The sequence below is a fragment of the Aulonocara stuartgranti genome (genome assembly GCF_965226115.1).
Source record: "Aulonocara stuartgranti genome assembly, chromosome: 11".
NCBI classification, from domain to species: Eukaryota; Metazoa; Chordata; class Actinopteri; order Cichliformes; family Cichlidae; genus Aulonocara; species Aulonocara stuartgranti.
The window spans coordinates 3,186,254-3,198,587 of NC_138947.1; the positions used below are offsets into that span (position 1 = coordinate 3,186,254).

At 40.0% G+C, this 12,334-nt stretch overlaps 1 protein-coding gene across 8 annotated transcripts in view; it reads left to right on the forward strand.

The window, feature by feature from the left end:
• gabbr1a (gamma-aminobutyric acid (GABA) B receptor, 1a) overlaps window positions 1-12,334 on the forward strand; it is a 126,969-nt gene that overhangs the window by 18,868 nt on the left and 95,767 nt on the right. For all 8 annotated transcript variants that reach the window (XM_082553002.1, XM_082553003.1, XM_082553000.1 and 5 more), the window contains 2 exons: window positions 7,123-7,308; window positions 11,649-11,666. In XM_082553002.1, coding sequence (XP_082409128.1) covers window positions 7,123-7,308; window positions 11,649-11,666 — 204 coding nt within the window. The remainder of the gene's footprint in view (window positions 1-7,122; window positions 7,309-11,648; window positions 11,667-12,334) is intronic.

Genomic DNA, 12,334 nt, shown 5'->3' on the forward strand with positions numbered 1-12,334 from the left:
TCTCTCCAGGTGAACTCGTACTGCAATGATTGTGTGACAGGCTGAAATAAAAGTGGTTACTTTGCAGTCTGACCATTTTTGGTGAGTAAAGCCAACAAGCAGGTGAACAGCGAGTGGGTGAAAAACACAAAGCTTCAAATGGGATGGAAAAAACAGGCTGTGGTCAAAAACAAAACTCCAATGCTTTTCCCTAATCACATTTTTGTTGTTGTTTATGTTGTTGTTGTTTCACCTTGATGGAAAACATCACGAGGTGAAGGAGACTTGGGGAAAACCACCACAGTGCTCAGAGAATCTGCACTTGTGCTGGATTGCTTGATAAGCTCATAACGGATGTTGCTGATATGAGTCTGTTGCATTAAAACTACAACATCTAAGAAGATGAACTACAAAAACCTCACCTTCCATATCCAATGTTTTTCACCACAGTCTGTATATAAAGGATGGTGTCAGTGACGTCCCACTCTGAAGTCTCAAACTGGCATCTTTTTGGAAGCAGACGTCATAAATGAGGGGTGACTGTGAAACCCTCGGACAACACACACACTGATGACTTGTGATTGACAAATTGCTTGTCAATGGCGCGCTCTGGTTTATTTCCAATTCTCACTCTAATAAGGACCATCATTTGCAACAGTAACATCATGCTGTATTCAGCAAGAAAGAAGGCAAAGGCCACTTTCCCACAGACTTCTACACCGGGAAGAGAAAAACCCCCTGAATACAATCATTTGCAAATCTAATTAACCCATAATTTATTAGCAATAGAACATATTGAATGTTTAAGCAGCGAAAATTCTAAGAAAATAAAATCAGTAATTTTGAATTTGATGGCAGCGACACATCACAAAAAAGCTGGGATGGGGTCGTGTTTCCTACTGTGTAGCATGCCCTCATCTTTTAACTAAAGTCCATCTGGGAACTGTGGAGACCAGCTGTGGGAGGTTTGGGGGAGGAATGCTGTCCCATTCTTGTCTGATTGAAGAATTTTAGCAGGCAGGCCAGTTCAGCACCCCGATTCTGCACAATTTAACAATGTTTTGCTGAAATACACAAGGTCTTTAAAAAAACACGTTGCTCTAAAACCAGCATATACCTTTCAGCATCGATCGAGCCTTTCCAGATGTGCCAGCTCCACAGACACTAATCCACCTCCATACCGTCAGAGACGGAGGCTTGAGTGCTTATAACAAGCCCCCCCCCTCGTCTTTAGTCTGGAGGATGTGGTGTCCATGTTTCCCAAAAAGAATTTCAATTTTCAGTTCGTCTGACCACAGAACAGTTTTCCACTTTGCCTCAGTCCTTTTTAAATGAGCTTTGGCTGAGGCTGGCTCAGGCATCCAATACTGATTTCTGGCCTCGTCCCTTGCACTCGTGTCACACATATCAAATTTGAATTGAGTTAATATTTTATAATATAGTTTCTCAGTTAAAAGGTTTGATATGTTTCTGTGTTCTACGTTTGGTTTATGAGATCTGAAAATCACTGCGTTCTGGTTTTCTGTACATTTTACCCACAAACTGACCTGCACAGCGTCCACATCACTGCAGACACTATTACTGATGTGAAAAAAAGCTCACTAATCATCACAGTGAGTTGAAATGAAGTGGCTGTAATAGAAAATGCTCCCCAGCCTCTGGTCCACTCGTTTTTCCCTCTTCCTGCTGAAGACGATCCATCTTAACAGTTCCTTTACGAAAGCTTTTAGCATCTTTGAAGTCAAATTAATTAACCATAATCCTAAAAGCTGGCAGTACAACAATGCTCAGAATGAGGACGTAAGCTTTGCAAACAGAGCTGCAATACAACCTCTACTTCACTTTGATCATTTTAATTTGGCTAATTATATTTTATTTATGGAGCATTTTTCTAAACCTATGTTACAAAGTGCTGCACGTGGTAAACGGGCCATAACCAGCAGACTCGCCTACATTACTGTTATTTCCATTTCGGCTATTAATTAAACAGTTTGTTCAAAGCACATCAGCATATTTGCAAGTTATGGTGTAAGATGGAAGCAGACATAATTTAAACGATATGATCTGTGACGCTTCTCAGCCTTGTTGTTTCTCCATGAACGGGCTTTTAGTCTGTCACTTTGAATTCTGATCTCATTTCATAAAGACGGCCCAGCGCATGTGCTAAAGGGAGAAATGAAAGAAGCATTAATGCAACTTTCCTTAGTATTTAGAGAATAAGATTAGCTCTTTTTATGGTCACCACATAGATACTTACAGATCACATGACTCAGACCCTCCTGATCATAACTGACTATTTAACCACAACCGCGACCTCCTGTCAGGTAAACCTGTGACTTTTAAACTGGACTTTAATGACCCCATTTTGGACACACGTGGCCAGTGTGTCAAAGCACAGGCAGTGAGAAAAAAACGGGACACAGAGATGAGAATATGTTTATTCTACAGGGGAGATGAAGCCTTTTCCCTCTGCTCCCTGCTTGGAAAATAAGTGAAGGCCTATAAAATAAATACATGTAAATATGAAATGATCTGTACTGTCTCCACTGAGGCCGTCTGTGTCTTCAGAGACATTTAGATGATGTTTAATGAATAAATTTGCACTATGAAATTGATTGTATCTCTCTACAAACCAAATTTGTATTGGCTCTTGCAAATTTTGAAATAAGGGCAGCAATCCAGTCAAATCCCAGTTGAAACCTCCCATTTTTGTTCTTCCAGTTCACATTTAACACCAGTGGAAATCTTCCCAGGAGTACACTCTCAGAAGCAGGATTTTTTGTTTTCTCTGGCTTACGTAAGAGCACAAGCTGCAATGTGCAGATTGGAGTTTTATTTTGTACTCGCATGCTGGAAGGAAGATTCGACAAACTCGGCAGCTTAACAGAAAAACACCGAGGAGCCCGGCCATTTCCAGATCAGACAAAAAAGAAAAAAGCTATTCCTGTTTTATTTTTCCTGGTAACTAACGCAAAACTTTCCATTTTCCAACTTTCTAACGACTCCGTCACTACTTTGTGCCCGTTTTGTTTCTGAGACGTGTGTGGGAACACTGCCAGATGTACTAGAAACTAGTGCCTGGAAATATGCAAACAAGGGAAAGAAATAATCTCACAGGATGAATTCATTTAAATCTCAGACACATTTTCAGCTTTTTGCTCATTTATATTCCACTTTTACCTACTGCAGTGCTTGCTCAGATGAAGGAATCTATTCATGTGTGGACTGTAGGGAAGGTCGTTCGTTTTCTTTCTGCAGCAGCCGTAACTAGAAGAGATGAAAAACCTTGAAAAAAGAGACTTTTTTTAACCCGTTGCCTCTGTCACCGAGGCTGCCGTCTGATTGCGTTCCTTTCTTCTCGTTTAGATTAGTCGCCGTGAACATCACAGGGCTACTACATGACGACAGACTCTGCAGTGGAGCCACTTTTCATTACAATTAATGAAATGTGTGGCATCATGACTAGCCTTGTTTCCAGAGAGAGTGACGCTATCCCCAGACCACGTTGGGCATGATTAAAGCTAACTAGAGGCATGCCTGTGGCCAGCTGTGAGGAGGGATTTTTCTGGCTCAGAAAAGCGAGCTTGGGGAGTGAAGCATGATTGGTCTGCATGTAGTTAAAGCAGCGTTTTACCTTATTTAGCAGCAGTCATTTTCCTCTTATTTCTGGGAAGAAATAATATACATAACCATGAAAAACAAAAACAAGTATTTTATGCTTATGTGAATGAAACCCCATTTAAAAATCTTACAAATGGTCAAACAGATTTATATCATTGGTGATTTAACCTCTCTGATGTGTCCCCAAAATATTTTACATGCAAGAAAATCTCCAACAAAGTCTGCCTCAATTTCTTTGATACAAACCAAATGCATTTTACTTTTGTAACTCCTACTAACAGACTATGTTTTACACAAATTTTCCTTTTTAAGGGGTTTCTGTCAGTAAGATCACGATTTGTGTAATTTTTGGGAGCAAAAAATAAGATTTGGATTAAAACGGTGGTTAAGTACTTTCCTCTGAGACATGTTTAATTCAGCTCACTTTCCTGTAATTAAAGGGTGCTTAACATTTTTTACAGAAGGCCCGACTGACTAACATAAAGTAAGTGAAGGGTCAAAGATTGGATAATTAAACATGACACTTGGAGTGCTGAGCTATCCATGAATTTGGCTGATGTGGCAGATTATTTTACAATTGGCAGTTTGCCAGCCTGGGGCCTTCTATTGTTGGAACAGGCTGACTTCCTGTTTCCTGTTAACAGTTTGAAGTGCAGATTGACATGGCTAGTAAAGGATTCTGCAGTCCTGCAGAAACCCCAAGCACACCCATACTGTTTCTACTGGAACTCAGAGGATTAAGATGTAAATGTGAGCACCTCAGTAAAAGCAGAGCTTTAGACAGTTTGCAGGTCTGGAGCGCTCACGTGTGTTTGTGTTAACACAGTGCCAAAATCTTCCCAGCAAATTTCCCTCAAGATCAGACGGTGCAATCATCAGAGAAACCAGAAAAAGTCCAAGAGCTTCACCTCAGACTCTACAGGCCTCAGTTAGCTCAAGACAGTACAACTGGAAATAGGCTAAACAAGTATGGTTTGTTTATGAAGGTTCCAGAAAAAAAAACCCAAAACTCTTCTGTAAAAAGAACCAGCGTGACTTAAGTTTGCCAAGTTACATCTAAACAAGTCACAAGACTTCTGGAGCAGTGTCCTCTGGACAAACGAGACCAAAGTGGAGATGTTTGGCCATAATGTACAAACACTTGCATATCAGCACAAATGCCTCACACCAGCTGTCAGCACGGTGTTGGTGGACTGATGATTTGGGCTCCACCAACACCCGGGCTCCTTACAGTTATTGGTTTCACCATGAATTCCTCTGTTTCAAAGGTGAGGTCATCTGTACAGACGACAATGATCTCAAGATGACCTCGAGCTCAGCAGCAAATCTACAACAGAGCGTCTGCAATGGTTCACTCATAGTCCCGACCTGAGCTGACTGAAATACTGGGGCGGGGCCTCAGGACAGCAGAGTTGTGTGAAAACTCTTTTTCTTTAAAGTATTTCTAATAAATCAATATCGGTGGCACTAACACTGAGGCATGCTTCAGTCAGTTGCTGCTTTGTTTAGTAAGATGAAGCAATAATTGTTTGATATGTTGTTATTAGTAAGAATTGAAAGGTTCACAGCTGTGTAAATTAGGCAGATGTTAAATGTGTGTACTCTCACCAATATTAGCGGCTCATTCACAGCACGCAGCGCCACATGTTTGATTTAGCAGATTTTTGCAATGCCTGATACTCTTCCTGACGCAGCCCTCAATGTCGGATTTGTTTCTCCACACGGGGATGAACTGGGAACCTTCTGCTTGTTAGGCACATCTATAAACCACTACACTGTAGAGCCACTCCTCAAGGCTGTTTCTTAATATTAGGCTTAAGTTAGCTAACATTTACAGACTGCTGAAACTACTGATGAAAAATATATAAATATCACAGGTTTTACTCCTTTCAAATTGACACTGTAGGTGCAGCAACTAAAAACCTCGAACAAGTTTGAATGTCAGTGACCTCGACCTCAAGGTCAGAGGTCAAGTTTTCTGAAAATCAAGTCAGTGTGATAACCTAGCATAGGATATCCAAATTCATAGCACAGGTGCCACTGGCAGCATCTTTATAATTCTGCCTCTGGAATTATAATAATAATAATTATCCAATTACTTCTGAAAATGGGCGACTTTGTATAAAGAGGCTGTGTCTTCTAAACAGAAAATGAAAAGGTTTTATAAAACAATTTGACTTAAGGCTGAAAGTCGGCACGTTTGATTTAAATCCACTGCAGTGGTGTACCGAGCAAAATCCTGACTGGAGACATACACAGGGAGATTTGAGAAATACAACAACGCCCTATCTTGACTTGTCAACATGTGTTGATTACCAGATATGTGAAAAGTCGAAGGAAAACTGGCTTTTTTTTTTTTACTTGTGCCTAATCAAAACTGTAAATACGAGAGTGACTAACAGCTTTATAGCTGTGAGTCAGTGACACCGATGTTACTGAACCCGATCTAAAAATTCTCAACTGCAGCTACCAAATTCGATGCCACAGAAATGAAGCACAACAAGCCTCCATCTATTTTAATCATAGCGGCATCAGGGAGACTCTTTACTGAATGAAGGTCGTGTTTTAATGAGCGACGAGCTCTTTTTGCTCCTTTAATTGACTCGAATGAAGCAGTTAATGTTTTTTATGTGAACGTTATCCTGAGTGGAGATGGCTTTCAAGCTTGGTAACACATTATAATCACCGTCAGTATTTACAGTAAATAAACAAAAATATAAATGAACTACATTTGAATCAACTATCAGGCCAAACAGTGAATTATTTTAAAAACAGAGCTCAAACAATGCGAACAGGTACCGAAGCTTGTTTCTGTTCATCTGCGCCATAGACGTTAAATTCTTGAAGCGATGTTTTAAAAACTGTTAGAAATCCCATTATTGTGATTTCATGCCCCAATAATTTAATGTGACTGTCTCTTGAATTTATTAATTTATGAAGGCTTAAAATTAGTGCAAAACCCCCAAAAAACATTTAGAAGTGCCAAATTTCAACGCACCTCTAATCTGAAAGAGGCAGAAATATTCATAGCATGAAGGAAAGCTTCGTTATATATGTATGAAAGTAATTGACCAAACAGATCACGTGATTCTGAGGTGGAAATTCACTGATTTCTTTGCTTCCCATGGTGGATCCACCAGGTTTAAATAAACCATAATTATCCTCTGAGTGTCTTTCAACCCGTCAATTTGGTTTTCGCATTACTACTGTTTTTCACTCTTCCTGCTTTTTTAAATCCTGTTTTCAGGCTTTTTACTGATAAACCTCAGTACTGAACAGCAACCCCATTAAACAAGGAGAGGAACTGAGCAGTGAACGAAGCGGAGCGTAAATCAGCTTAGAAGGCCGAGCGTTTCCCCGGGAGCTGGTAGACAGAGAAATGGAGCTGAGGGTTAAAACTGGACTTGGAGGCACCCGGTCGTGCAGACAATGAATTCATCTCCCTTTGAGCAACATTTGTGCAACTCCTTCTTTGTGTATTTATGGATTTACCTTTCCATAACTCCCTCTTCTTGTTTCCAGTGCTGCTGTGCCCGCGGGTGTGGACGTCTCTGGAGAACGGCAGGGTGACGGCGAAGCCTCCCGGGCCCCCCGTGGAAGGAACCGTGCTCCATTACAGCTGCCACGCCGGCTTCATCCTGGAGGGCAGAAACATCAGCCATTGCACTAAGCTGGGCAAGTGGGACGCGCCTAAACCCACCTGCCTGTGTGAGTGTCTCAGAATATATCAGGTTTTCCATTATACTGCGCCTTCTAGCAGAATTAAGATAATTATGTCATATAGTGGGATGCCATTTTCTGTTACATGAGAGATTCAGCGGGCGAAGCAAGCCGACTGACAACAAAGAGCGTAATTAATGACACTGAAACTATGACTGGAGCCATGACTGGAGTTGCAAATGATGGTGATGAATCACAGTAACAACTGGAGGCTATAATTTACTCAGTGAGGAAAAATATTGAGCCTTTATTGATATTTTACACCTAAAACAACAAATTGGTTAATAAATAGAAAATTAAAACAGCAGCTGCTTTGATGGCAAATTAATACATGGTTTCTGCAGTAATAAAAGAACACTGATGTATTTTAAGACCTCAGGAGGAATAAAACTAGGTCTAAACAACTAATTATGTGAATAATATTCAGGCTTTAATAAAGAATGATAACTGGGTCATTCCCTGGAAAACCAAACGAGTGCCAAACATGGAGCGAACCACAGCTAGAGGATGAGGCTGGTAACAAAATGTAGGCGCAAAGGAGGCTTTTGATAGGCTGTCACCTGTCGCACGCGTGGTCATATAGACCTGGGAAGTTTACACAAAATTGACTTTTTAAAGTTTTCTCCAGTAAATGAATCAAACATCCAGGACACCGATGCTTCTTTCTGTTCCAGGCATTAAATTTATGCAATTTAATAAAATACAATCCATGACATTAATGCTCACAGCTGGTTACAGGAATCAATCAATCATGAAATATAAAATACTTACGGCCTTATTTAGGACTTTTTAATGAACTGGCAACCAGTCTCTGGTTCCAGCTTCGCTAAAGAGCAGATTAAATGCTTTTTACACTAATTAGAAAATCTTTATATTGACACACTACAGGCAAACACAGCACTGATCCATTTCAGGATTCTGACTTGATGCTTTCAGGCTAACAGAAACAAACTATACAGAATATTAGGCAGGCACTTGAATATTTGTTTCTGTAAGATTCGAGCTGGATGTTCAATCTCAGCTTGGTCATGTGACATTTTGTACTTTGAGTAGTGTTCATCAAGCTTCAGTTTATCTCATTTTTTGCTAATCAGCAACTTTGTTATCTAGAACGAGCAACTTTTCATCCCCCTTTAGGAAGTTTTTCTCCTTCTCAAAGGCACGTAGTGAAGAATCTGCAGCACTCCTCTGCAGCACAGCTCTCGCAGCCATTGCTCTCCCGCTGCTCTCCCTCTCTGTTCTCATGCACAGCCTCTATGTGGGAGCTGCTGCTGTGCAAAGTAAGAGACTGTCTGTAGCTTCTAATTTTCCCTGTCAGTGATCATTTTACATGTAAATACAGCTGAAATCACAGCACAGTCTTTGTACATCACTCGTGTAAGCTGTGATTTTGTCAGATTATGTCACAGTTATAAAATCTGACACGAGCTCTTCCACCGAGGTTCTTTGTTCAAGGTAATTACAGGCTTTTTTAAAATGTCGAAATACTTAGAATGCTTCTCATCCTTACTTGTCTGCCAGGCATCCTTCTTGCTCACCGCAGTAATAATCATGCCTCAGTAAACCTCATGTTGCAAACTTTGTCACTAGATTCAGCAACTCTTATACCTGCAAACCAAAGTTTTTCTTCCTAATAAGCAAAAAACTGGGCACGCTCAGTGAGACGGAGGCAGACCCCCCGAGAAACATCATGTTGTCTCTGAGTGACTGTCGAACAGCTGTTATGGATTTAGGTGTTTCTTTTACCACAGTTTGTCTGTTAGACATTTCTGCAAATCAGTGCAACTATGTAAAATATTGAATTGAGACATTCAAATTTTACCTTTAAAAATATAAGCAATTAGCTCAATAATTGTGATAATACACAATAATCCAGCAACAAATAATAATGTAAACATGAATACTATTTAATGGCACTATGTGTTTGCCTTACACTACTGCTCCCTTCATCTATGATGCATATTCTAAAATGGTGTAATGCAAATTGCAGTTTCCAATCATCTCTGCGGAGCTGTTTTCATTCCTGATAGGAATTTTAAGGCTGATTTAAAAATCACATATTTTAATATAATCGCTTATATTTTTTCATCTTTCAGACACGCAAAACATAAAGAAATTATGTTCAATTATTTATTTACCGATTTATGCTTTGGGTGACTAAAAACACAACAGGGAACTTGCAGAGTGCCCTCTGGTGGACAAACTATGCAACATCAGCGGTCATGGAAAGGAAGAAGGGTGTTTCCCTCTGTCACAAGAAGTTTAAGTCCTTGAGCAATTTAAAAGCTGATACTGTTAGATGGGTAGATAGCTAATAATAGCTAACAATACTGGCCTACCAATAAATTGCTTGGGCTCTTCTTTTCGTCGTCATTTTGGGTGCCAAGTTCTGGCGGTGTGCTCTAATTCTGGTAGTTCACCGCAAAACATTCAAATTAAAGCCTGTAATGAAAAAAAATTCCCAATAAAAACAAAACTTACATGTATTTGTGTTCTTGGAAGTAAAACCTTGAAAAATCAGACCAGGAAACATTTTCATAATTAAAAATATCACAGTGGCATAAGTAATAAACAGCTGGGGTCATAAATGGCTCTACTTGGTCACGTGAAGGTTAAATAGGATTTTCCAGATCCCAGAAAGTTGATGTGACAGTTTATTCATCACTCAGCGCCTCCCACCTCCCACCTGATCAAAGTACACAGGGGTGGGTTGAAATCTGGTACTTTTAGCTACTTTATTTTTTCCAGCATCTTTGATCCCTCATAACTCCATACGTACAGCAGATAGCTGCACAGTCTTTTTAGGGCTGAAAGCCTCATTTAAACTGTCAAAACCCACAACCAAATCAAGTTTACAGCCACAAATGGGTTTGTTATCGTCAGCACAGCTTTTTCTCTAACCAGTGATGAGCATCGTATATATCAGAGGCAAACTGCACCAGTTTAACTAACGTCTGTGATGTAGAAGAACAGAAACAAGCACCGGTACCCTGGATGTTGATTTATTTTCTGGTCATTTACTGAAGAAAAGTTTAAAAAGCATTCTGGGTAAACTTTCAAGGGTCATCTAATCACATGGCAAAGGTAGCTGCGCTGGTTGGAGCATCTGAAAGGTTTCTTTTTGATACCAGGCTCAACTTGTAGCAGCGATTCTTTGATTCCTTTTGAATCTTTTAGCCAGGATTCCTTCTGAATGATTCCTTCTGAATTATGGCTGGGAGATTCATTAAATATACTAAAGGTATTATACCAAGAAATCTGCTGATTTTCAGTGAGCAAGGTGGAAACTTTTTTTAATATACAGATATATACTCTGGCCTGGGGGTGAGGACAAGCATGCATGTATTATATTTTAATTTTCTCCCGAGTGTCTCTTCCACAGAATCGCTGTAGCCCAGTATTTTACCACTGCTCACTTGGGTTTCAGTCTGCCTCCCGAAAATAGGAGCATTAGGCTTTAAAGATGACAGATAATTGCAAACACCTGCTCTCCCATCAGTGGAGCACTGTTGCTAAGCAATAAATAATGCAGCCAATCACAGTGGAAATCCTCAGAGGGTCGTCTGTACCGTTGGCACGGGCAGGTAAAGCAAATGACGTCCTGTACATGAAACAACAGTCAGGAATAAAGAGCCTGAGTGGGTATTAGTGATGTCACTGACGCCCATCAGTGTTCTCAGTTACAGCAGATGGCGTGTCCGCTGTCGGAAAAGATTTGTTCAAATTAGTGCAAATAAATGAGGATTTTGGAAACAAACACACACACGCACACACACACATAGATGAAACAAACAAGTGAAGGAAACAAGATGCCAACTGGTTATCAGAGGAGTTGGCATGGCAACGAGTAAAGTTGCTATGGGAATGGTAGTATTAAAAGAGATGAAAGAGGAATTATCAGCACAGTTGGAAAGTAGGGCCCTTATTGTATAATCCCTAAAAGTCTAGATTTAGAAATGCTGACCTACATGTGTGAATGCTTCAAATAGACTGAAAGAGCATTGAGACAGTGGTTTGTGTTGGGCCTTTATTAAATGAGGTTTATAGGTTTTCTGTTGGGTTTTATATGCTATGTGTTGTTCATACTATTACATAATAGGGACTTCCAGCCAGGCATTGCTGCTCAGCATAAACCTCTTCCAGACCCTTTCACAGGATAACTACGGTGTTGTATTGCTGCCCCCTAGTGGAGCGAAGTAACATTGAACGCTTTCAGTTAAAAACTTTTTTTTACCCACTCTGTTGGAGTATTTATTGTAACAAAATAAAAATCTGAATATATTTGTAATCAATTCTTCTTTTGTCCTTTTTCTATTTCCCTGCCACAGATGACAGAAACTACACAGGTAAGAACTTATTGTTTCCTAATTTTGTGATTTTGAAATCTGTTAACCTCGCTCAGCTCAGCGATGACCTGTTGAAGGTTACAGGGTTAGATTAAGGTCACCGAGTCTCAGTCTTTTTCTGCTGTAACCTTTATAACCTTCCTAATTTTATCAATCATTAACACTAACAAAGGAAGATTAATTTTACTTACTAAAAGTTGGCATTAGCCAAAAATAAACACAACTTATTATCCATTAAAAATCCTATTCATGCAGCCTAGTTTCACTTTGTTCTGCACTCGTTGCTCCTGCCCCATCTGTGGCTCTGGGCAACAGTTGTGAGAGTCACCAGGATCCCGTCCACTCCTTTTTTATGGAATTTTTGCCAAATGGAAAAGCTGACAATAGAAGAACTCTTTGCTCAAAATGCATGTGTAACATTTTAGCTTCTAGTATCTGAAAATGTGCCAGGCAGCTAGTCACCTCGTGGTTGTTAAGAGAGTAAATGATAAGGACAGATATCAAATCTATTCAGTAGTGCAACAGACAACCGTCACCTCAAGATGCTTTGTACTGTAAAGACACTGCAGTGTTTGAGAAAAAGCCCCAATGATCAGCCCCACCCCCACCCTTGAGCAGCATTTAGAGACAGTGGTGAAGAAGAACTCCCTTTTAACAGGGAAATATTT